General features: G+C 41.9%; 1 protein-coding gene across 1 annotated transcript in view; it reads right to left on the bottom strand.

Moving 5' to 3' along the window:
- Window positions 1–27,349, bottom strand: part of TFAP2D (transcription factor AP-2 delta) — a 96,508-nt gene that overhangs the window by 23,334 nt on the left and 45,825 nt on the right. Inside the window, exons 6-8 of the mRNA XM_085854889.1 lie at window positions 26,037–26,097; window positions 9,410–9,575; window positions 9,023–9,141 (exon numbers count right to left, since the gene is read on the bottom strand). Coding sequence (XP_085711015.1) covers window positions 9,023–9,141; window positions 9,410–9,575; window positions 26,037–26,097 — 346 coding nt within the window. The remainder of the gene's footprint in view (window positions 1–9,022; window positions 9,142–9,409; window positions 9,576–26,036; window positions 26,098–27,349) is intronic.

The following is a 27,349-nucleotide window of genomic DNA, read 5'->3' on the forward strand; positions in this document are numbered from 1 at the left end:
AGGGAGTGTTTGTGTCCTGGTCACGCTCACTGACCATCACTATGTCAAGCCCCATGGTGCTCATGGGAAGGATTACTCAACGTGTGAGTCCACACACTCAGAGTGGTCAATTTCAATGGGAACATCTGTCTTGAGCAAAACAAAGGAACCATTGCTCAAACATATCATCGGTTTGACCATTTTCCCATAATGGCAATCTTGACTTAGATATTTAGGTTGGTGCGTTTATATTTTTGTTCAGTATACATGTCGTCCATCATTCACTATCATCAATATAATTTGGCGTTTAAATTCTGAGAAAACGTTTTCTCAAAATTTGTTGGTCGTAGCATGTTCAGGCAGGAAATGCTGGTGACAGTGCGTTGATCAAAGAAATCGGGTCCATAGATGTGCGAAAGTAACATGACAAACATGCGTTTCCTTCAGACAAATCCCTTTCATGTGCATTCAATTAAATGTGGATTTTCTTCTCCCCATCTCCTTCAATTGTGATGATTTACTTTACCTTATATGGGAAATTTAGCCTCATCACTAAAAATGAGGTTTGATTGAAAAACAGGTTCTTCCGATTCCATCCGTTCAATTAACTTTTGACAAACATTTACTCTTGTTTCATAATCCTCTTCTAAAAGTTCATGAACTGTTTACATTTTAGAACATTTAAACCTCATTTGATCTTTTTTTTTTTTGTATACCTTGGTTGAGGCTCGTATGAGAGCTAACACACAACTCACAGCAAGGAGGCATGAGACAAGAGGGGCGGGAGTGGAGGGGACAAAACAGTGGGGAACAGACACATTAGGTGAACTGTGGAAGGGAGAGGGATGAGGATGGGACGGGGAACATGGCGAAGAGAAGATGGACATTTCAGGGACTTTCAGGAAGGAAAGCAGGAGAAATGAAGGAAGTGGGCTTGGGTGGATTATCGGGGGTAGAAAAGATCGAGGATTTGGATGGGGGAAGATAAGAGGTGGTGGTGAACAGCTGTTTTGAAAGCCTGGAGCGAAGAATGGGAAAGAATAGAGTGAGGAAGTTTATTCCAAAGGCGGGAAAAAAGAGGAATGAAAGAGTGAAGATGAGCAGTGATTCGTGATTTTGGTAGTTTTACCAGAAGGGGGTTGTTGGCGGACCTTGAGCGCCCTGTGGAAATGTGGTGGGGACAAATCGCAGAGAGAGCAGGGGGGGCAAGGCTGGAGAGGAGTCGGTAGAAGACAGAAAGACCACCGACCAACCTGCGGTGATTGAGTGAGAGGCCCAAAGACTCAGCTTCATTGCGGGAGATGCCGATGATCTTAAATGCCCTGGTTTCGACAGCGTGAAGCCGAGAAAGGTGGGAGGCAGGAGCACCAGCCCAGAGGGGAGAGCAGTACTCCATCAGGCTACGGACAAAAGCTTTGTAAGTGGTGGATATATTTATGAAGGATATCATAAATAGAGCTTTTCAGAATGTTTAACTCAAATGATCTTTCCTGGGAAAGCCACATTTCCAACCTGGCCTCGAAAGCCAGTCACCGACTGGGAATCCTCCATCATACAAAGTCCTTCCTTGGCCCACCTGAGCTCCTGACCACATGCAAAGCTTTCATCCACAGCCTGATGGAGTACTGCTCTCCCCTCTGGGCTTGTGCTCCTGCCTCTCACCTTTCTCGGCTCCATGCTGTGGAAACCAAGGCATTTAGGATCATTGATATCTCCCGTGATGAGGCTGAGTCTTTGGGCCTCACACTCTCTCACCGCAGGCAGGTCGGTGGTCCTTCAGTCTTATACCATCTCCTTTCCAGTCTTGCCGCCCCCCCCCCCACCCGCCGCTCTGTCGGCAACATGTCCCCACCATATTTCCACAGGGCGCTCAAGGTCCGCCAACAACCCCCTTCTGATAAAACTACCAAAGCCACAAATCACTGCTCACCTTCACTCTTTTAACCCTCTTTTTTCCCGCCTTTGGAACAAACTCCCTCACTCTCTTCAATCCCATTCTTCCCTCCAGGCTGACAAAAAACAGCAGTTCACCACCACCTCTTATCTTCCCCCATCCAAAACCTCGATCTTTTCTACCCCCGTGAATCGACCCTCAACCCACCTCCTTTGAATTCCCTGCTTTCCTCCCTGAAAGTCCCTGTAATATCCATCTTGTATACCCCGTGTTCCCTGCCCCATCACTCTCCCTTCCACAGATCTCCTAATGTCTCTGTTCCCCACTGTTTTGTCCTTCCCTCTTCCACCCCTCCTGTCTCATGCCCCCCCCCTTGCTGTGCATTGTGTGTTAGCTCTCATACGAGCCTCGACAATGTATACAAAAAAAAAAGTGATGCTCTCTCTCCTCATTATCATTGACTTTATAAGGTTCTGTTGGTAAATGCCTCCATAACAGCATTCGTCCTTTCATTTGACTTTCTTGGCCTTCCAGCAGATTTCGCCTTCACGACAGATCATGTGGCCTCAAACTGATCCACCGTCTTCATAGGGAGTGTCTTTCAGGTGCTGGTTTGTTCCTTTCATGCTGAAAATGCCTTTGAGCTTCAATGATTGAACCATATTCATGTACAAATCTCACAATTTTTACTTTCTCTTGAGGCCTTGTCATTATATCAGAAAATGGAGTTTCTCCTGAAATGGAAAGAAAATAACAATCAATATTCACAACAAACTAAAACTTACAAGTCTGGTCAGAGGAGAGAGGTAGTAGTCACATTGATTTCTGGACCTGCTATCTCGGCATGGAAAATAGCAGAAAAACAGTGGAAAGCTTGGAGTCCCCAGCTGATGTCAGCATGCTCACAAACAGGAAAAAGGAAAATAAGACCACATTCATCTGCTCACGTTATGTCCCCACCTTGGCAGCAAGCTGAGAACAGAAAGACGAGTTGAACAGAAAAATGAGCTTTTCGTTGACCTGGAACAAGCTCTGGTAGCAATACCTTCCAACGAGCTTTACATCCTTGGGGACCGCAATGTCCATGTGGGTTCTCAGAGTGACACAGATGATCGGTGGCGTAGAGTGCGAGGGCCACACGGGTACAGAGAGAGAATATCACTGGAAAGAACTGCCGACATTCCTGTCCGCAATTGCGGCAACTGTGTGCAACACCTAGTTTAGGATAATGGACATCGATACACAAACGTGGCAACACCCAAAGTCCAAGCATTGACACTGCATAGATTTTGCCATCATGTGCCAAAGAGAATGGTGAAGTTGTTTGGATGTGACAGTGACATGTGTGTGTGTGTGTGTGATAATTGGCAAGGTATTGCCATGCTTGAAGTGGTTGGGAAGGTGGTGGCCAGCATTATCCATGCCAGGTTGCAGTACAGAGCAGAGGAGGAGCTCCATGATTCACAGTCAGGATTCCGTCAACAGCGTGGATGCTCCGACATGAATTTTTTTTCTGTGTGCCAACTCATGGTAAAGGCAATGGAATATTATTCTAAGCAGTTCCTCCTCTTTGAAGACCCAAAGAGGCCATATGACTCTGTGCTCCGTGCAGCTCTTTAGTGTGCCTTGAGGAAGCTTGGGGTACCAGACCTCATTATTGACATTATGTAGTCATTCCATGAATGCAGTGTGCCGTTCAGTGAAGAGCTACTGGAAAAGACTGAAGTGGACAACAGCCTGAGGCAGGGCTGCACCTTTGCACCAGTGCTGTTCAACATCTATGCCAGCCTTGCCGTCGAGCATTGGATATCACAGGTGGCAGTTTTATATGGAGCTGCTGGAGAATTTATCTAAATTTCAAATTTGATTGCGAGTTGTTCAGGGAATCCAAAGTTTTCACATTTTGATGCCACCTGAGCTTATTTCATGATGCTTTCACATCCAGCTAAACATATATAGTCTCCACAAACTACTCCAAAGTGAAAGCTAAACAAATTCAGATAAAATGTTACTAAGTTTGATTAACAGAGGAAATCAGATGATTCTCAGTTGCATAAGTGTTCAAATCATTTGCCTAATTAACCCTAAATCACTTCAGGAGCAAATTATTTTTGTTTGAAAGATTACAAAATAAGTGTAATAGGTTTCAGCTGTATGTAATCAGTGGTTTAACTTAAAAATCAAGCTTCCCCACTTGTCTAAGGAGTTTCATTGTGCAGCTCACTTGGTCAACCAACAAGGTAAACAAACTTGGAGACCAAGGAGCTTTCCAAATAATTCAGACATAAAGTGGTGGAGAAGCACCATTCAGGAGAGGGTTATAAAAAGATTTCAGTCACTCATTATCCCTTTGAGTACTGTGAAATCCATCACTAAGAAGTGGAAGACATATCATACCACCCAGACTCTACCCAGATCAGGTCGCCCATCCAAACTCTGCAGCTGGGCAAGCAGGAAGCGGGATGTCACTGTAAATCCAACAATGACTTTGAAAGATCTGCAAGGCTCTATGTCTGAGATCGGGGTCAGTGTTCATCAATCAACAATATCCCTTTCCCTTCACACCCTTCACAAGAAGTCATTACTGAAAATACACATCAAAAAGCTTGTATGGAGTTTATGGAAAAGCATCTTAATCATACTGCAGGGACGTGTAGAAATGTTTTGTGGTCAGACGAGACAAAAATTGAACTTTTTGGTATAAATTGAAAGCGTTACATCTGGCACAAGCCTAACACTACACATCACCCAGTCAACACCATGCCGACTGTCAAGCATGGTGGTGGCAGCATCATGTTATGGGGCTGCTTTTCATCAACAGGGACTCACAAGCTTGTCGGGGTAGAAGGGACAATGGACAGTGTAAATTACAGGAGAATCCTTGATGAAAACCTGTTTGATTCAGCCATGAATCCGACACTGGGTAGGAGATTTACATTTCAGCACGATAACGATCCGAAGCACAACGCTAAAGCCACACTGGAGTGGCTGAATAAGAAGAAAATAAATTTTCTTGAGTGGCCCAGTCAAAGTCCTGACTTGAACACAATTAAACATTTATGGCCCTGTTCTTCATTGTCTGGCTCGCTAGCCACTGGCGGCCCCTGGTGGCCTTAAGGGCAGCCCCTAACGTGCGGCCAATAATACACAAATGTAAAAACAGCCCATCTTAGTCCACCATAAATGCTATCAAACTGACCCAATGGTTTCAAATTAGTGTTCCAAAGTGAAGCATAAAAGTAACATAACTACATCGGGATATGGTTGCAATATGCAAATAATTATGCTTGCAGCCCAATTAACCACAACGAAGAAGAGCATGTGGAGGTGAGGCCTTATTGCAGCTATTATGGAATCATGCAGGCAGTGTGGCGGCTCTCACACTGATGTATTATCGACAAAAGTGGCCCTCCTCTAAATGGATTTTGAAGATCACTGATTTATGGCGAGACTTGAAGTTTGCAGTCCATCGACGATCCCCATCAAACTTGGCAGAACCAGAAAATTTTTCCCGTGAAGAATGGGTAAAGATTTCACCATCTCACTGTGCAAATCTGATAGAGACCTACCCAGAAACACTCATAGCAGTCATTGCTGCAAAAGGTTCTCCTACCAAGTACTGACCGAAGGGGCTGAATACTTTTGCAACCAGTGAATTTTGATTTGTATGTGTTTTTTGCAGGTATTCCTGACATGTAACCTCCTTCAACTATAACAGTGTTTAGTTTGTTCTCTTCGGTTATAAATAAAAAAAGTTCATTTGGAAAAATCATTTCAACATAATTCGTAATTCATCTAAATGTGGCATTATTGGTCGGGGGTGAATACTTTTGCAGGCCACTGTATCTCAACATCAAATTCTGTGTCAAGAGTGTCTGCACTTTTCAGGAGAGCAAGTGACAGAACCAGACATAAGTGTACTGTTGAAAGAGGATGACCAATCCATCAACAGCATGGCCAAATCCAATGTGTGAGAGATGGTTATTCAACAAGAGAGGTCGATCAGTCCGCAAGTGTGACCTGAACAAGAACCCATGATACCCATATCCATGCCTTTCCTCCGTTCATCTTTTTTTCCTTGCTCCCCCTTCAGGGGTCACGTGGCCAGAAACTACAGCAAAATAGGGTGGTGGTGTATTTATGTATGTGCTAGTGAGTGTGTTTACTTATTTATAAGAGAAGAAGCATCATCGAGGAAATTCCCCCACTATTATTAATTTGATGAAGAAAACATTATACATCTCACAAAAATGCCAAATTTTAAAAGCCCTGGCTCAGATGGGATTCCATACTTCTGGATAAGACAATACACTCACATGGATGCTCTCCATGTTCACGATGCTTAATAATTCAATGAACTTATCCAAGGCATACAGGTAATGGATGAATGGCTCACAGAAGGTAACACATTCGTCATCCCAAAATCTGAAGAAACCCAAGTTCCTCACAAATATTGGCCAATAACATGCCTACAAACACAAATGATGTACCATCACCGAACACAACAAGGAGACCAATAGGCAGAGCAGAAGAGATGTAAACGAGGATGCTACGGAACAATAGGCCACCTACTACTAAACAAGACCATACTCAAAAACTGCATATGAGAAGAACCAAACTGTCCAAAGCCTGGATAGACAATAACAAAAGGTTTTGACAGCATCCCACATTCATGAATGATAAAGTACATGTAAATGTACATCAATTCACATGTGATTGAGAAAGCAATGAATCTATGGAATACCACACTAATACTGCAGCATTCGGATGGAAAGATTGAGAAACCAGGAGTGAAGATACGATGTGGGATCTTCCAAGGTGCCTCTTCCCCCTTGTGTTTTGCCTTAGCTCTGGATCTACTAAGTAACCTCATCAATGAGCAAAGACATGGATAAATCCTAACATCCAATCAAAGAAAGTCCAGGAAATTGGAAAAGTGATATATCTACTGTACTTGGATGATTTAAATCTCTTTGCACTGAATGATGAAAAATTGGCAGAACAACTACAATTAATGAAATGGTACTCTGACGACATTCAAATGGAATTTGGCCTAGATCATTTGCCCAGTGCACATTCATACAAGGTAGTCCAACAAAAATGGCCAACATAAAAATTTACCTAAATACAACAACACAGGAACAAGAAAATGAAACATCTCACAAATACCTCGGAGTAGAATTGGTACACCAAATACATCACAAACAAATGCGCAAAATAATTACCAAAGAATACCTGCATAGAATGAGGCTGATCCTGAAACGTATGTCTCCCCAAGGAACAAAATCGAAGATGTAAACCAACTCGCAATAACAGTGTTTCAGTACAGCCGTGGAATAATAAACTGGCCACAACTGGAAATCGACGAACTAGATACCAAAACAAGGAAACTCCTTATCATCCAAAAAATGTTCTACAAAAATCAGGACATCCCAAGAATGTACCTTCCGAGACGAGAAGGAGGTAGCGGCCTGATGGAACACAACCAAGTGCACACGACAACTGTAGGACTGACTGAGTACATGAAAAGTTTAACAGATTACCAAATCCAATTGCAGGCAAAGACAAAGCCAACAAACCAGAGAAGATATCCCAAACCCACTCAGCAAAAAAATTCCAAAGACAGGTGTGAATGGAAGATGTCACACATGAAACCAAAACAGCAACAAATACAACCACAACGATTGCAAAAAAGACAAAATAAAAAATGTATCAACAGATATACACCGACAACTGGTAAAATGATAAAAGAGCAGGAAGGTAGAAAAAAAAAGTTGGACAGATTAGCATAGACAAAGAAGGCTCATTGGGATGGCTAAGAAGAGGTCAGCTCAACCGGGATTGAGAACAAATCATACTAAAGACCAAAGATACTACACCAATTGCTTTAAGAAAATGGCAGAACTGAGTCAATTGGACCTGTGTAGGTTCTGCAAGGTAAAAACAGAAAGCACGAGCCACCTCCTATCGGGATTTAAAAAACTCATGTCAGAGCACATGTACACACAAAGGCTCAACAAGGTATCCTATGATTAATTTGCAATTGGTCACTGGCTTTGACAACAATACAAATTTATATTATGGACCATAAGTTACATATATCAAACAAACAGTTTCAAATGCAGCACCTCGCTGTCAATAGACCATTTAGATTGCATCAGATGTGGCAACAAATGCAAATTGTTGCTCCCAGCTTGCCAGATCGATGACAGAAGATGGCATTTGCATTTTTGCCACCTCCATCCCCACCCAATTGAGAATCCCATATGGGCATGGGCAACTTACTGGTGTGGACTAATCTACTGGCACATCCGCAAAAATGTTAATGTCCTAGTTTCAGAAAAATCATGGAAAAATGAACCAAAATTCATCACAGAAAACAAGGAAATAATAATAACGTACAATCTGATGATCCCATCGAGCGTGAACAGAGAAAACAAAGCATCGTGACTGGTTATAGTACTGAGTTATAAAAAAGAAAAGACAACATTGCTAATCAAAGTTTCTCTACCCAGCGATTTTGGGAAAAACAATGCAGAAATCAAGAAAATGACCAAATACCAAGATCTCATAAATTAAGTGAGAAGATCTTGGAAGTTGAAGAACACCAAAATTGTACCAGTGATCATTGGAGCAATGCGAATAATGAAAAAGAACCTCATGGAAATCTTAAAAACCATCCCTGGGAATATTACTACAGACCGCAATTGGGGGTTGTCCACGGCTCGGCGATGATCCTGAAAAAAAGCCCTTAGAACAAAACTTTGAGAGCAAGAAAACTTTACAACTTGGTCCATGAATCAATCATGACCCCTTCCTGAAACGGAGGTGGATACTTCAAGACTTGGGAGGACTCCATTCCACCTTTTTAATTCCGCATGATGATGAATGCATATGATGATATGGAGATGATGCACGCGTGCACACAGACACACACAAACACACACACACACACACACACACACACACACACACACACACACACACACACACACACACACACACACACACACACACACACACACACACACCTTGGGAGGAGGACTTACCACCTGGACACATTTCAATCTTTTTGGAGCTAGTCAACAAGGTAGGCCCCACTCCCAAACTAGGATTTTTACAAACACTGGCTGGTTATGGTGCACCAACCTTCCACTAATGAGGTGAGCAAAGTGACGTTAGCTGCCTTTCTTCGTCCAGCCGGTAGGTTGAGACCCAGTCGGTCCAGCTTTTCCCTCAGGCAGCGTCCTCCGTTCTTTGACTTGGCCCTGCCATGCATCATGAATGAAGCTCTATTCATAGTCTTGTTATCTCTCTTACATATATCCCCGAGTCATGTTTGCTGCACGACCTCCAAATTTGAGGATACGCAGTTTGAGCTAACTTTCCCAGCATCATCAAGCACTTTCAATTAGCTTACGTAAAACACATCACTATGGCAAAGATCATTTCACTTCCTGTAAGCCATCATCATACAAGACTTCCCTTTTGTGAATGGTACAACATATGAGGTGATCATACGACATCTGAACCTACCTTCTAAGAATTCCCCCGAGAAGCGAAGCATTGAGGCATTCAGGAGGTGATAATCGACGCTTCACCTCTGCGATAGTCACTTTGTACTTGGACGTAGAGCTGAGGAGTGAAAGGCGTCCAGGGACCGAACAGAACAAATCTGAGGGGTTCACTTGCACCACAGATCCTGCACCAACAGAATCACACATTTCAACATTCCTGTGGAAATTGCTCACAACCCTCTCCCTAAGTTCGAGTCAGTATTTGTGGGAAGCGTGGTTTGTGGAGCGGTTCGGACCCCTGCACAGTTGGTGCAAGCCAATGGGGAGGGGATAAGGCACAAAAAGTCAGAAATTCCACCTCATTTGCAGAAATAATAAACATGTGGTTCCTAACAATCAATCAAACAACATACCTATGCATTCCCATTCTTCCAGCATGCACACATTCCTCCTTCCCTTACTAACATTCCCAAATGCAATCTTTCTGCACACCTGCACTGCTTAATGCATTTTTCTCCCAGATGTGAAAGTCTTCCTGTGTCGGTCCAATCATGGGGTGTGTTCCATTAGCAAGCAGCTTGCTGTCGCTTGCCAATGCCAGGCCAGACGTTCCATGTTAACTGCTTTGCAAGGCACTTGCTCAGCCAACTTTTCCGCATAAACCGCTTTGCAAACAATTTGGCAAGCCGCTTGACAAGCGGAGCAAGAGATCAAGGGCTGGGGTGTGTTCCGTAAGCAAGCAGCTTGCTATCGCTTTCCAAGCCAGTCGTTCCATATCAACCGCTTTGCAATCCACTCACCTGGCTGCTCGGAAAGTGGAGGAAGTGATGAAGAGAGGTGCTTCATGATGTTAGCAAAAATGGCCGCCTTAGTCGTATTCAAAACGATACGACAACCAATGAAATGTTTTGGTGACATACCCCGATTATGTATTGTAACATTCATAATCAAACTACAATACCCCCATTTGGTGTGTGTTTTTTTGCACTGTGATACATTCTGTAGTTACTTGTCCAATCACAACCAAACTTGAAAGGGGGACTAAGGGTTACATGATGGAGGTGGTAGTGATTTAATCCCCCCCTCCCATCCCCAAGGGGGGTTCAGGCCTTGCATGAACTCCGTGTTGACGTGTATAACAGGTTATCATGGCGTTTGATGGGGCACACCTTCCGGATGTAAAAATTATTATAACCACAAACATCTCAGTCGATTCTGTCCAAAGTACAGTTACATTTTTAAAAACTGTCGCTATTAAACTGAAAGAAGTTTGGAGTCAATTCGACTTGATTAAGACATTCTATGCTGAATGCGTCCCCCCCTCAGATGAACACAGATTGCTCTCGACTTGCTAGGCCTCGACGTAAGCGGCAACCATCTTTAGTTAACAAAGCTGCTTTTACATGAGTCTTTATGCATGAATGATGAATCTCATTGCTTGTTTTTTTTTTTGAGCCGCGATCAGATTATATTTAGACTGTATATGGATTGTTTATAACCTATCTTTGGGCCTCATATGTGATTTCTCCCAGCCATGGTTTTCCAAGTGCGATATTGCCACCGACACCCTTACGGCCCAATTGTGACCGCATGTTAAGATAGCTGACATCTTTCCTAAGAAAGATGTCTAATCGTGGCATCTTTCCAAGACTGCTTCTAAAAACAAAAATAATAGCAACACTAATGATAATGGCATAATATTAATGTTATTACAAAACAATATTAATACGAACTAGCCGGGAGGCGACGATGGTTCGCGGGCATTATTGAACAATGCCACGATAGGTACAATTGAGTTAGTGGAAGCTTTCGAGGAAGCCCTACCGTAAAAACCTATCTCTTCCGTCAAAATTGACCAAATCAAATCGGATTTTTTATATGTTGTACTTATGGACATTACGCACAGCTTCGAGGAAATGAAATTTCAAGAAAAAAAATCGAGAAAAAAGGTTCAAGTTGGCATGGCTCCGGCCACAAGGGGCGTGGGACGCCTCTCAAAACAAAAAGACACAACTAGACCATGATATCTAGCTCGTGTCCAAGTTTCATCAAGATCACATCAAAGGTCACGGAGCTATGCTCTGGAGAGAGTCACAAACAGACACACACAGACAGACCCAACGAAAATAGTGGTCACTGCTGGTGCCCGCGAGCCAAAAATACCCCTCTCCCCAAGGGGTTTTCCTTCTTGGACAAATGCCATATTAACGTTTATAAATAGCTTATCATGGCATTTTGTGGGGCACTCCTGCCAGAAGTAAAAAATATATATATAAACCACAAACACGTATGATTACTTTTTTAAACAGTTGCTACTGATGATTAACAATATACTGAAAGAGAGGAAACCCGACGTTCTCGTGGCATTATGAGCTGAGATCTACTGTAATCACCCCAGAGAGGATAATGCCGTGACCCTTCCTGTTGCTCCTGTAGGGAGTAGGTGTGCGAGGGGATGTTTCAACATCCGGATGATGTAACCTCGTGACATGATCGGGGGGGGGGGGGGGCAGGGGAGATGTACATTGAGGCTGGGCAGAGGTGTGCATCCCCTAGTACCATGTGATACATCATTATGTATCGTTTGCCAAGATAGTCATTAAAACCCAAGGCTGCAATAAATACAGTTTTGTCCTATTTGACTTTTTAGTCTGTGTATATGAATCTTTTCCAGGTGTACTAGTATTATTGAAATGTGCATTTCATCGTTTTATTGCTCTTGCTTCTACTTTTCATCCCAATTCTTCAAGATCGAGGTAATGTTTAGCGTCAGTGTTCCAGACTCCATGGTTGTTTTTTTTTTTTCTTCGGCATGACGGTGATGTTGACACTTCGATTGATAGTGCGGTTATAATCTGATATAATTAATAGGCTGCCGCCCAACGATTTAAATCATAACTGCACTAGAAATCGAAGTGTCAACATCACCATCATGCCGAAGAAAAAAAAAAACAACCATGGAGTCTGGAACACTGAGGGGTTCCTCCTGTGTGAACCCCATTTTATATACCAATTCCCCGAAACGCTGCCAATACACCATTATACGGTAGCTGTAAGTTAGTAACATGCTCAGTAAGTTCTGTGGTCGTCCGGAAGGCATCAAATACATCTACATACGTCAATATGCGTTGGAGACACGTTACTCATAGGTTCAAAGCACGTTACTCATAGGTTAGAAATAAGTTTCGGGTATGATAAACATTACCTCGACGTGTTTCGACTTATGAGTAACTTACAAGTAACGTGTGTCGACGTGTGTCAACGATCACGTAACGTGCCTACAACTTATGGTCAGCGTATGCGGAACGTGTGATTCTTACGCTGGCATACGTCGAAAAATTTTGAGCATGTTAAAATTTGTCGACGAGCTCAGCGTACTACGACGTATGCCAGCGTGCTCTTAACGTATGCAAAACTTACCCATAACATATTCGACGTGTGCCAGCGTTTTAGACAAATTTTTCATACGTTGGCATATACTGGCGAAATCGTCAAGGTGTGACAGCGGCTTAACACAATAAATTTGTTTGGGGAAGTTGTCACAAGATGATCGAGTCTAACTGATAAATTGCTTGAGCACTCTGAATCAAGCAAGCCACTTGACAAGCGGTACACAAGCTGCTTGCTAACGAAACAAACCCCAGCTCTTCTTTCCAAAGTTTCAAGGTGGCAGTGCAATGTCTCTTACATCGTTTTTTTTTTGTTTTTTAACTTGGTCGAGGCTCATATAAGAGCTAATACAGAGAACATATAACAAAGGGACCAGGAGACAAGAGGGGGCACGAAAGGGAAGCACAACAGCAGGAGGGAACAGGGACAGCAGGAGATCTTTGGTGGGGTACCTGGGGTAAAGAAGATTCATACTTCAGGGACTTTCAGGAAGGAAAAAGGGAATTTGAAGGAGGTGGATTTGGAGTGGATTAACGGGTGCAGAAAAGATCATTGTATTGGATGGGAGAAGACATGAGATGGTCGTGAACAGCTTTTTTGAAGATGCCCCCTTGCCGTGCGTTGTGTGTTTGCTCTCATACGAGCCTCGACAATGCAAACAAAAAAACCCACAACAATAATGATCTGACTCCTAATCCCTGAAGTACCCCACCACTTACATTCTCCCAGCAAGACATCCTCCCACTCACAGCCACTCTGCTTCTTATCATTCATGCAGTTTTCAATCCAGTTAGTTCCCCAACCAGCCACTCCACAAGTCCTCACCTTGGCTAACAACCTCATTTGTGTTTCCTCATCAAATGCCTTCTTAAATTCTCGATATATTATGTCCACTGCCATTTCCTCATCCACCAAATCAGAAATTACTTTATAGAATTCTGAAAGATTTGTTGGATAAGACCAACCTTTGGTAAACCCATGCTGACTACCTTTAATTAGTTTGTATATATTTAAATGGTTCCTCATCTGATCCCTAATTTATGTTAGATCTCTCCTCGTACCCTCAAGGTTTGCCTTCCTGAAATGTTATGGCTTTAATCTCCAGGGTGGGATGAAAGTCACCTTACCCCTGCTAGAATTCTCACACCTCCATCCCTCGCTTCCCCTCTGCTCCCCACCGTGGTATGTGTTATCACTGACTCACGAGAATGATAGAGTGCAGAAAGATACAATGACCAATTAATTATTGCAAGTACTGCACAATAAAACCTGTATATTAAAACACTTTCAGAATGAATGCTTTACTGGGGAGGGGTAAAGTTTCCTACAAGCTTCTTACTGTTCTTACAATCTCTAATCCTTATCTATACAGAATCCTCGACATCAATTCCATCCTTAATGTCACTCCTTTCTCTCAATGAAATGCTGTCCTTTACCCAGATTGCTACACTTTCTCCTGTTTTCTCTTTTCGATCACACTAATACACCATGGAGACATCTAATCCTGTCCTTCAATGACAGTGCTCTCTTCATTAAACATGCCTTGGTTACTGCAACTATATCGCTCTCCTTGCGATCTACTTTGGCCTCAAACTCTTCCATCTTTTTATTTATTTTAAATTTAATAGTTTGATTGCCAACAAAAATCCTCACATCTCTCTGGCATCATTCCTCACCACTGCCTGCACTCACTACACCCTCACTGCTGCCTGTGGTCATGATACCCTCACCACTGCCTGCACTCACTACACCCACACCACTACCTGTGGTCATGATATCCTCACCACTGCCTGCGCTCACTACACCCTCACCACTGCCTGCACTCACTACACACACAGCTGTCTGCACACGCTACACCCTCACCACTGTCTGCACACGCTACACCCTCACCACTGTCTGCACACGCTACACCCTCACCACTGTCTGCACACGCTACACCCTCACCACTGTCTGCACACGCGACACCCTCACCACTGTCTGCACACGCTACACCCTCACCACTGCCTGTACTAGTTACCCCCTCACCATTGCCAATCTCCTCTGCAGACTCACTCCACAAATGTAACCAACCTTTGTAACCAACCACTCCACAAATGTAATGATGAATACTTTGTCGACAAAGTATTCACACTCTGATACATGCTATAAGGTAACTATCCATTCTTTCAACCTCGCAATAACTATCTTCAATTGAGCCATTTCCTCACACTTCCTATAACATTGACTACCTGCTATTTTCACGATCCCTGATCTTGGGCCGCATCAAGCATCGAACACACTGTTTATAAGAAAAATTATCTTCTCCTTATTTCTTGATTACCTCATTTGCTCTTACCCCATTTCCCAATCATATTTCCAACTGAATTAACCGCTTGACTGGGGGGGGGGGGGGCAACAACCAAGTCGGCCTGAGCCTGACACTTCCAAATCAAACGAATAAAATTACCTGATATAATTAATCTGTTACAAGCACGATTTCCACTTTAACTCATGCCAAATAGACAACACCTGACACAAAAACACGATAACAAATACAAAAAAAATCAACAACAAAAGAAGGACTTGTCATGTTCTGCCATACAAAGCTCTGAAACCAATGTAATCTCGATAGATGTTCCTTCATTGCTTTCAAAACCAACAATCAAATCACACTATTCCAGTCCATTGAGTGCATATCACAAACCCCCTTGATGTGAGGAGGCTTGTGTAAAGCACTTGAATATAATCCGTGCCTTGAACAGGCAAGTGGGTCATCAGATTGCTCGATTTGCAATACTACTCAAAAGTCATGACACATACATTGCACGAGGTGCTATTGCAGAACAACATGAATGTGCTCATTATACAAGATGACTTGTAGTTGTTTGCGAGAGAAACACTGTGGTGGCCAGCATCTCATCTTATCTCATGGACAGATAAAGCTATTCTCATATCCCTGTTTCTCACTCGCACGGAATCACAAGGCTCCAATAATTATCAACGGCACATCGAATGTCTTTTCAAACTGTTTGTGCAGAAATCAACTATTCTTCCTGTTTTGAAAATAACAAGCCTTTCCCTTGCATTCCCTCCAGCTCCGGAACCCGATATCCCAAAGTTTATTGGACTGGCCAAGGAAGAATACAACTTTGGAAACTGGACAAAAGTAAACTAATAGGCCTGGACTATATTCCTGCAGTTGTTTACAAACAAACTGCCAATTAGCTTACAATACCATTTTATGTGATTGTTACCTCTGCCGCCAAAGGTTAGTGGAGGTTATGTTTTCACCCCTGTTTGCCTGTGAACAGGATATCTCAAAAAGTTGGGTAAGGATTCAGAGAAAATTTGGTGGACAGGATGGGTGTGTGACAATGATTAAATGATTAGATTTTGGTGAAGATCTGAATACAAATCCAAATACTGAAATTTTAGAAATGATTCTTCACCATCGAGTGATGGGGATGAAAATGATATACAGCGCAATATTTCAAAAAGTTGTGGATGAATTCGGACAAAACTTGATGGATGAGTTGGGTAAGTGATAAGAACAAGCCGATTAGATTTTGGAGGTCTGGATCCAGATCCGGCCCATCAGTGGGATACAAAAGGTACAAACTGTTCAGCCTGGTGGAGGTATGCTCTCCACCGAGTGCTGTTCTAGTTTTAAATCTGTTTTACTGCAGGACATACATAATGCCTCAGCAATGGAAAGTTTCCTCCAATTACTATCGGACTGTATCATTGTTTCAATAATATGAAGAATTAGAAAGAAGAATCAGGAAATGTATGTGGAAGCATACCCTCACAATCACCCTGTTTTAACCCACGAAAAACAGTTTGGGTTCACATGCAAGCCCTCTACTTCTAATGCGCTCACATTTAGACCCAAGCGCACTCCCACTGATGCCCGCACATTCAGGCCCGAACACTACTTTTTTTATTTTTTTTGGAGGAAGGCTGCTAACCGAGTAGTCAGATTACCTATCTTGGTGACAGACAACTGGAAATTGTATTTGGATGTGTGTGTGTGTGTGTGTGTGTGTGTGTGTGTGTGTGTGTGTGTGTGTGTGTGTGTGTGTGTGTGTGTGTGTGTGTGTGTGTGTGTGTGTGTGTGTGTGTGTGTGTGTGTGTGTGTGTGTGTGTGTGTGTGTGTGTGTGTGTGTGTGTGTGTGTGTGTGTGTGTGTGTGTGTGTGTGTGACAGAGAAATGGAGGACTTATCTTTGGGGCAGACACTTCACTTTACGCACTGATCACAGTCCTCTCACCACACTGCTTTCCATGAAAGGATTGGCCAGATGGTCTGTGCGGCTTCTGTCATTCAAGTTTCACATTCAGGACAAGTCTGACTCTGAAACATAACAGCTGATTGCTTGTCTCGCCATTACCTACCTTAGAGCCCAGCCTGGAGGATGATGTTGAGGTTGTCATGCTCACATCGATCCTCACTGCTGTGCCAGCTGAATTATTCAAAGCTGCCTGTCTTTCCTCTCCCATTCAAGCAAAGTTTTACGAACTCCTTACAAAGTGGTGGGTGAAAACCTCATGAGGTCTGGATCCTGATTAGAAGAGGACTGCATGATGAGAGGTGCTCACTTTCTTCTCGTCCCTGATGCGTTACAGCTGCATTTCATCAAACTAGCGCATGGCATTCACCAGGGCTTAGTGAGGACAAAGCAGCATTTAAGGGATTTGTCCTGGTGGTTGGGAATGGACACCAACGTCGAGTCTGCAATCAAGGCTTGTATTACCTGTCAGCAACACGACAATATGGCTGTGATGCATGCATCCCCACTGAAGCTGGTTCCTTGTCCTGACTCAGCTTGGGAGAAACTCAAAATAGACATACTGGGGCCTTTCGACTCTGCACCACTGGACTGTCATTTTCGCTATCACTCTCATCGACTACATTAGCAAATGGCCACAAATTGCCTTCACCTCCCCGGCCACTTCGGTGACAGTGATCAAGTTCCTGTCAACTGTCTTCAGCAAAGAAGATAACCCAAAATAGTTGCTCTCTGACAATGGTCCACAATTTACCTCGCAGAAATTTGAAACCTTTCTGAAAGACAAAGATATTACTCCCAGAAAGTCTGCAGTGTACTACCTGCAAGCGAATGGGGAAATCAAGCAATTCAATAGAAGCTTAAAAGAAAGCTCGCTCACTGCTAACATCAAGGGGAAAGACTGGAAGACATTTACAGTGGACTTTCTTCAAACATACCGGGCAACTCTGCATACCACAACAAAACGTTCACCTGCTGAACTGCTTCATGGGAGAGAGAAGCACACCAAGCTGCATGTATCTTGTTCGTAGATGCCAAAGCCCAACACATTGTCATGCAAAGACGCACAAGAGAAGCAGGACAAGAACAAGGTGCACACCGACAAATGCTGCAGAGCAAAGGATGTGAACTTTAGATGTGGTTCCTTCACCCGCGGGAGGAAATCTGGCATCCTCCCAAAGTTACAATGCAAATTCTCAGTGCCTTTCCAAGTTATGGAGAAAAGAGGATCTCAAACGCACAAGCCATTCGATGGATGGTCTGGAACGTTTCTCATCAAGCATTGGCTGGTCAAGGGTGTGCAAGAGATGATGCCGAGCAACCGCTCCTTCTTGACACCACCGCACCACCGGCGCAAGACACATCAGAACCTGTGCCGGTCAACCGGCTTGCTAGAATTTGCGGACCTCCGGTCTGGACACGAGATTATGTGATGATGTATTCTAAAGTCCTTCGAAAGTAAGAAAAGCACACCAAGATTACCATTTCTATTATTGCTTGTACTCAAACTGTTACTTTTACTCAAACTTGCATTTACTTGTACTCAAACTGCTGCCATGCCTATTGGTGCTTGTACTCAAAGACAGGTTCCTGAAGTCATACAGAAGTTAATTGGAGGTGCCAGAAATATGCTTATTGAAATAGCATTTCTCTGCTAACATGGATACTTGCTTCAGTGATGGATAATTAACTAGTTGTTCTTTGGTTAATTCATGCCGGAGCATTGCTACATTTAATCCACTGGTTAACTGCGAAACAGAACACTGTTGTCCACTGAGTTACGGTGTGCATTTGGCTAAAGATAGGGGGATATGTGGTATTGTGCATATAGTGGAAACTAGGGGGCGACAGTGAAGAGGAAGAACTGGTTTGGAAGAGATGAGAACGGAAGGGTGTGGAGAGGATGTGTGTAACGAACCTTCTGGATGTTGGTTGAATAAAACCTGTTTAACACCAATGAATCCACTTCACTCTCGGAATACTCATGACAAAACAGATCTGCAATTCCTTCACCATCACCGCCTATTTTGAATCGGCATCCAATTTCACAGGATTTTCCACTGTGAAGATGCAGCCCTTCTCAATCGTTCTAAAATATGCAATTTAGTGTCTGTCTGACTGTGATACATTTGGTGGTTACTTAACCAATGTTGACCACACTTTGCAGGGGACTAAGGGTCACACGACGGAGGTTGTAGCGACTTCATTTGTCCCCCTCCCAAAGGGGGTTTCCATCTTAGACAAATGCTGTGTTAACATGTATAGATAGCTGATCGTGCTGTTTCTCCAAGGCCGCTTGTCAAAACAAAAATAACTCGAAGGGCACTATGGGGAGAGCGCATAGCTCCGCCATGCAAGGCCTGATCTCGGAGAACATATCGGGCCCAAGAAAGTTTTGAAATATCAGGCTATACAGCAGGCCTACCCCGAACGTGGGATTCTGCATTGAGGTTTCACTCTATTTGCAGTTGAATTATTGGGGTAAAATGTGCCGATTGTGGCATGGGTGTCATGGTCTGGTGAGAAGGAATACACAACCCCGCATCATTGTCTCACCTCACAGTTACTCGTTCGATAACGTGCCACACTGACTATCGCGAAATTTAGTTTATTATCATGTGATTTAGTGTTATCATGTGATATTGTGTGATTTAGTTTGTTATCATGTGATTTGGTGTGTTATCATGTGATATTGTGTGATTTTGTTTGTTATCACGTGGTTTAGGCCTAAGTCACATTTGCTCTACGTCGAGGATACGGCGGCCGTATGCCCTCTGAATTGACAGAAACGTGCGGCGGCGACGGCAGAGTTTCTGCAGTGGCCTCAGGGTGGCCCTACGCCGTTTGGCTATCTTTTACAGGCTGTAGGGGTCGCCGTGGAATTATAACGTGGAGTTATAACTTTTTTCATTTCTACGTTCGCCGTAGCAATTCGACAAGCCGAAACAAAATAACTGGTAAAAAAACAAACAAATAAAAGAACCCACTCATTAATGTCCGTCTGGCCACACGTTCGCCTTAGGGCCCCCTTGCAGTCCCCCTGTGGGCACCTTGCGTCTGCCTTGAAAATTCTATGGCCGCCGCAGGAACGCCCTAAGGTGACCGTGCGACATCAAATCAAAGACCGTACGGCAACCCCACGTTTTCGGTCTCCACGATTTATAAATACGCCGTGCGGCTACCCGAAAAATAAAAACATATGTGACTGCTACATTGTGTGACCGTGGAAATACTGCGGCCACCGTATAATTGCTCGTGGCCGTAGATTTTGGAGACCCCACGGCCGCCGTGGCAAATTTGACTTAGGCCTTAGTTGTTTTCATGTGATATTGTGCGATTTAGTTTGTTGGCACGTGATTTAGTGTTCTCATGCGATTTAGTTTTTTATCACGTGAGTTAGTGTGTTATCATGTGATATTGTGTGATTTAGTTTATCACGTGATTTAGCGAGTTATCATAAGCCTGGCGTTGGCTTAGTGGTTAGGGGTTGCTGCTTGGGATCCCAGGGTCCTGAGTTCAAGCCCCGTTGGGCCACTGAATTAACACCAGGGGATTGACTCAGCCTGTCATCCTTCCGAGGTCGGCGAAATGAGTACCAGTTGTACTGGTACCGGTGTATTCCCCGGTTAGAATAGGTGTACCATATCCCTGTGTGTCGTAAGAGGCGACCAGGGTTGGCGTCAGGAAGGGCATCCGGCCATAAAACATTGCCTCAAGAAAAAAGCCCAACCCCTGCACAGCAGGGGAAAATGGCTGTAAAAACGGTCATTTTAGCGTGTTATCATGTGATATTGTGTGATTTAGTTTGTTATCACGTGAAATTGTGTGATTTAGTGTTATCATGTGATATTGTGTGATTTAGTTTGTTATCACGTGAAATTGTGATTTAGTGTTATCATGTGATATTGTGTGATTTAGTTTGTTATCACGTGATTTCGTGTTCTCATATGATATTGTGTGATTTAGTTCTTTTATCACATGATTTAGTGTGTTATCACGTGATTCAGTGTGTTATCATGTGATATAGTTTGTTATCACGTGAGTTAGTGTGTTGTCATGTGATGTTGTGTGATTTAGTTTTTCATGTGATTTAGTATTATCATGGGATATTGTGCGATTTAGTTTATCACGTGAGTTTGTATGTCATCATGTGATATTGTGTGATTTAGTTTCTTATCATGTGATTTAGTGTGTTATCATGTGATATTGTATGATTTTGTTTGTCACGTGATAGTGTTATCATGTGATATTGTGTGCTTTCGTTTGTTATCACGTGATTTCGTGTAATCATGTGATATTGTGCGATTTAGTTTGTAATCACGTGATTTAGTGTTATCATGTGATATTGTGTAATTTAATTTATCACGGGATTTAGTGTTATCATGTGATATTGTGTGATTTCGTTTATCACGTGATGTAGTGTTATCATGTGATATTGCGTGATTTAGTTTATCACGTGATTTAGTGTTATCATGTGATATTGTGTGATTTAGCGTGTTCTCATGTGATATTGTGTGATTTAGTTTATCACATGATTTAGTGTGTTATCACGTGATTTAGTGTGTTGTCATGAGATATTGTGCGATTTAGTTTATCACGTGAGTTTGTGTGTTATCATGTGATATTGTGTGATTTAGTTTCTTATCATGCGATTTAGTGTTATCATGTGATATTGTGTGATTTAGTTTCTTATGACGTGATTTAGTGTGTTATCATGTAATATTGTGTGATTTAGTTTGTTATCACGTGATGTAGTGTTATCATGTGATATTGCGTGATTTAGTTTATCACGTGATTTAGTGTTATCATGTGATATTGCGTGATTTAGTTTATCACGTGATTTAGTGTTATCATGTGATATTGCGTGATTTAGTTTATCACGTGATTTGGTGTTATCATGTGATATTGTGCGATTTCGTTTGTTATCACGTGATTTAGTGTTATCATGTGATATTGTGTGATTTAGCGTGTTCTCGTGTGATATTGTGTGATTTAGTTTGTCATCACATGACTTAGTGTGTTATCATGTGATTTAGTGTGTGATCATTTGATATTGTGTGATTTAGTTTATCACGTGATTTAGTGTGTTATCATGTGATATTGTGTGATTTAGTTTATCATGTGATTTAGTGTTATCATGTGATATTGTGTGATTTAGTTTCCTCCCACGTGATTTCGTGTTATCTTGTCATATTGTGTGATTTACTTTGCTATCACGTGATTTAGTGTGTTATCATGTGATAGTGTGATTTGGTGTGTTATTATCTGATATTGTGTTATTGAGTTTGTTATCACATGGTTTAGTGTTATCATGTGATATTGTGTGATTTAGTTTGTTATCATGTGATTTAGTGTTATCATGTGTTATTGTGTGATTTAGTTTATCACGTGATTTAGTGTGTTATCATGTGATATTGTGTGATTTAGTTTATCACGTGATTTAGTGTTTATCATGTGATATTGTGTTATTTAGTTTGTTATCACATGGTTTGGTGTTATCATGTAATATTGTGTGATTTAGTTTATCACGTGATTTTGTGTGTTATCATGTGATATTGCGTGATTTAGTTTGTTATCACGTGAGTTAGTGTGTTATCATGTGATATTGTGTTATTTAGTTTGTTATCACATGGTTTAGTGTTATCATGTGATATTGTGTGATTTAGTTTATCACGTGATTTCATGTGATATTGTGTGATTTATTTTGTTATCACGTGATTTTGTGTGTTTTCATGTAATATTGCGTGATTTAGTTTTCGCTTATCATTCAAGTACATTGTGGGGTGTTAGTGACAGTAAATTGTTTTGAAGAAGAATATGTGAGTTTTAGTGAAATATGGCAAATTAAATATTATAAAATGTTAATCAAAGCTTTTGAAGAAAGAAGCAAATTAATTCACTTAAGAGGAATGTTGTTTCAATTGTGACGTAATGTGAGAAAGGAAGAAATATAGAATGAACCAAGTAAGAAAATAAGAGGCAGAATGAGTTTGTGATGTTTGTCTTTTTGAGCAAAAATATTTGTTTGCTTGTGTTGAAGTGAGGAGGAGGAAATAAGATAGAGTTGAGGAGTGTGAAAGAGAACACTTTGGATAAAGCAAAATGAGGAACATATCGTGAGAGTTTTTCACTAGTCTTCGTGGAGAAATGCTTGAAATTCAAGGGCGAGGTGGATACTGTCATGGCACCTTATACGGAGGTCTATAAGGACATGCAGAACAAGGCAAAGCAGACAAAGATCACCTCCTTCACAAAGTCTGATGATCCTGACGTCGCTAAGCCAGGGAAGTCAACGTCATCTCAATAACCTCCAACACCCTCCATCGTCATCATCACCATCATCAAAAGTAAGTTCAGTTTTAAGTGTTTTTCATTTTTACTACTCAGTATGTACAGTAGTAGTTTAAGAAAAAAAGTCGATACATTTTAGAGTTGATTCCCCTTATCCTATTTTACCCATTAGGTCTTAACTTTGTGCATCATGGTTTTGCCCAATGTGAGGTTTTTCAAGAACGTAACCTCCGTGAATGGAATCCATGAAAACATATATCGTTTTTAGCCCCATCTCTCAATGGTGAAGAATCACTTTAACAATTAAAAAAATTCTCGTATCTGCATCTAGATTTGGACCTTCACCAAAGTTGAATCAATTTATCCTTGTCACACACCCAACCTGTCCACCAAGGTTCGTCCGAATTGTCCAAAACTTTTGGAGATATTGTGCTATATATCGGTTTTGGCCCCATTTCTAAATGATGAAGAATCACTAAAATAATTCTAGTAGCCAGATCCGGAAATGGATCTTCACCAAAATCTAATCAATTCGGCCTTATCACACACCCAATCTTTCCACCAAATTCATCCGAATCCATCCACAACTTTTTGAGATATCATGCAATATCGTTTTTAACTCCATCTCTCAATTGTGAATCGGATCCGGATTCGAATCTTCACCAAAATTTAATTGATTCGGCCTCGTTACATACCCAACCTGTCCACCAGGTCTCGGTTGAATCCAACCATAATCTTTTGAGATATTGTGCTATATATCTTTTTTGGCCCCATCTCTCAACAGTGAAGAAGTACTTGAAAAAATTCTCAGATCCGGAACCGGATTCGGATCTTCACCAAAAATGAGCATTGCTGTCCTTGGCCGGTCACCTCCATGCACAAAAAAAATTCAGAACGATTGCTGGGAAAGTCTGGCCAAAAATTGTGTGACAAACAGACAAATGCTACAGACAAACATATTTGCCGAAAATATTTTTCGCCAAATAAGGAGAAAAAGACATAAAATGTTATCACCCTCATGGTTTTAGTAATTTTGCTGAACGGAGTAAAGTGCTAGCCCATATTCATAACATTTATGTGTCTGCACAACTGACTTGAGTGGTCATGTGACATGGAATATTGTGTATAATTGGGTTATTTGGTCATGAATATTAATGATTCGGGTCATGTAGTTATATTCTGTAAGATAGTTGGTCACATGACATGTATGGTGTTCTTGATTGGGAATGCAAATTTCGAAGACATCCACTCTGTAATGTCTGATCCACGAGAACATATCGGACCCATTACATTTTTGAACTAGAAGGGCAGTTGGTGAAGCGCATACCTCCGTCACGTAATGCCTGATCCATGAAAACATATCGGGCCCAACAAATTTTTGAAATATCATGCTATACAGAACTATATCGTTTTTTGGCCCTATCTCTCAATGGTGCAGAATCACTTTGAAAATTAATTAATTCTCGAATCTGGATCTGGATTCGGATCTTCACCAAAATTAAGCATTGCTGTCCTTGGCCAGTCAATTACACACACACACACAAAAATTCAGAATTTCTTGAAAACTGTGGCCAAAAATCATGTGACAAACAGACACAGACAGACAGACAGACAAATGCTACAGACCAACATACTTGGCAAATAATTTTTTTTGCCAAGAAACAAAATCGACTGACCAAATTATTTGAAAAATATTTGATTTTGCAAGTAAGAAACAGACAGAAAGGAGCGAAAACACAACCTCCTTCACCTTCGGTGGTGCGGAGGTAATGATGTGCGTGTGTGTACCATAATGTATTGTCTTTGTGCCAAGTTTGAACAAAATCGGTCCCCATCTGTCCGAGATATGGCTGTGGATGGACCGACGATTTTGGACTAACTGCAATTGGGGCTAATAACACATGCAACCAACCAATATACTTGAAAAATCTTTGATTTTTCCCAAGTAACAAACAAACAAACAAACAGACAGACAGGGTGAAAACATAACCGCCTTCCATCTTTGGTGGCGGACATAATAATAATATGATTACAGCATAATATTAAGTTATTACAAAACAGTATTAATACTCATAATATCCCCTCTCCCTTAGGGGTTTCTCCTCTTTGTGTGAAAGCTGTGATGAGGTGTACAGATAGCTTGTCGTGGCATTTCTCCAAGGCCGCTTCTAATAACAATGGATGTACTAGTAATCTTAAAGCAGCCATAACAACCAATGCATGACCACCACGCTCTATCATGTATCACATGACATTTGAAATGCCAACCTTGTGAACTGTATTATATCAACAGTCTTTTATTCCCTTCTGACTGTGGCATTCTAACACTAACAAGTTTTAACATTGTGTAAGGAAGGTAGAGACAGAGTTCGAAAAGCAAATTAAACACCGACATCAGCAATGTTCAAGTCAGCTCAGTATTCACACATGACTAACTGGGGTAGTTAGACTGAGAAAAAAAAAAAGGTCTGGTCAGGACCAGTCCAAAACTACCATCTTTGATGCACCACTACTTGGCCCCCCTGGAGGAATAATAGCAAAACCACTCGAAGTCATTGTTGTGGAATTGATACTCCAACATGTTACTCTCGTATCATTCAAGGCAGAGGAATATCGTCGAATAAAAGTGCAATGTGTGATTTTTAATTGTGGATTACATCACAAATATGGGTTACCATAGTGATGTGCAAGTGGCTTACCCCTGCGGATAACTCCACTTGTTCCGTTGATCAACAGCGATCCGTGTCCCTCGACACAGGTCTGCGGGTCAGACACCACGAAGGTTTACATTCTTAGAAGGCAATGGTCAATGCTCTTCAGCACATATCCACCAAAAGGTTCGATGATCGGCACACATGTAACCCCTGTGTAGGTATGTGCATGGACACAGACAATATAAAAATGCATGAGCACCATGACATTGCAACCAAAGGGCTTCGTTGTGATCTGTGATTAAAAAAACGTGTCTCACCATAAACTATCAAGGAGGCTGTTCTAAACGAACAAGTAATCGTTTAGGCTTAGGTTACAAAAGATTTTTGGTTAGTTAGTGGAAGTAATCCACCATAGCTGCCTTCATGGGTGAGAGACATGATGGGTAATGAGTTGATAAATCAGGGAGGAACCTTTACCCCCATTGTGAATTATCCAAAGTATTGGGACAGGCCATTTGGCATAGCTAGGCTTTCAGGTCCTCGATGATCCTGAAGATACCCCAAAAATGGCGAAACCGATTGGTCAGGATACTTGTCGGGTCAATGCGTTTGTGCTGATGCTTTCATCGATTACCCCGTAGATACGAAGCGAACAGTGTAGTTAAGCAATTGGTTCACTTCTGTCTGTCTGTCAGTCGACAAAAGTCAGTTTATGATCGAGGAACAACTTATTTTCAATTGATGGCTTTAGTTTGAACACAAATTGGAAAACGAATCTGTAGTTTAGCAGTACGTACTTTTTGCCTCCGAATTCGTCCTGATCTGTCTACCTGGCACTCAAACAAAATGGAAAATCATTCCAAAAAGGAAACTTGCTGTTTTAAGGACGCCATAAAGGACAAACAACATGGAGAAAGAGCTTATGTAACAGTAAATAAGGTGGTGTAAATGAAGCTGCATCGACAGCATTAAACTTCTGGAAAAAAATTTCGACGACCTTTAAAAATTGTTATTTCATTTGAATTACATACTTCAATACTGTAAAGCACAAAGAGCCTTTTTGGCACTTTTAAAACCCTTCCGTTGAACAGTACTTGGACAACATATTACAGCATTTTACATCATCACGACCAATCAAATTTACCGCTCGATCAAATTTACCGATCAAAGTTTGTTTTAGCTTTATAACTTCCACTGGTCACAGTCATTCATTCATGTGCAGCACGTAGCTGGGAGGATGAGCACCATTGCAGAGAGAACGGCTGTGCCGTTCATGCAGTGCCCCCTGTAGATAAAAGCAGGAATTTGTAATTTATTTCCGGTAGCTTGTTGAGTATTCCCAATGGATGCAGTTACAT

The sequence above is a fragment of the Eptatretus burgeri genome, chromosome 14 (genome assembly GCF_056783735.1).
Source record: "Eptatretus burgeri isolate ZD-2024b chromosome 14, Ebu_testis_v1, whole genome shotgun sequence".
Lineage (NCBI taxonomy): Eukaryota > Metazoa > Chordata > Myxini > Myxiniformes > Myxinidae > Eptatretus > Eptatretus burgeri.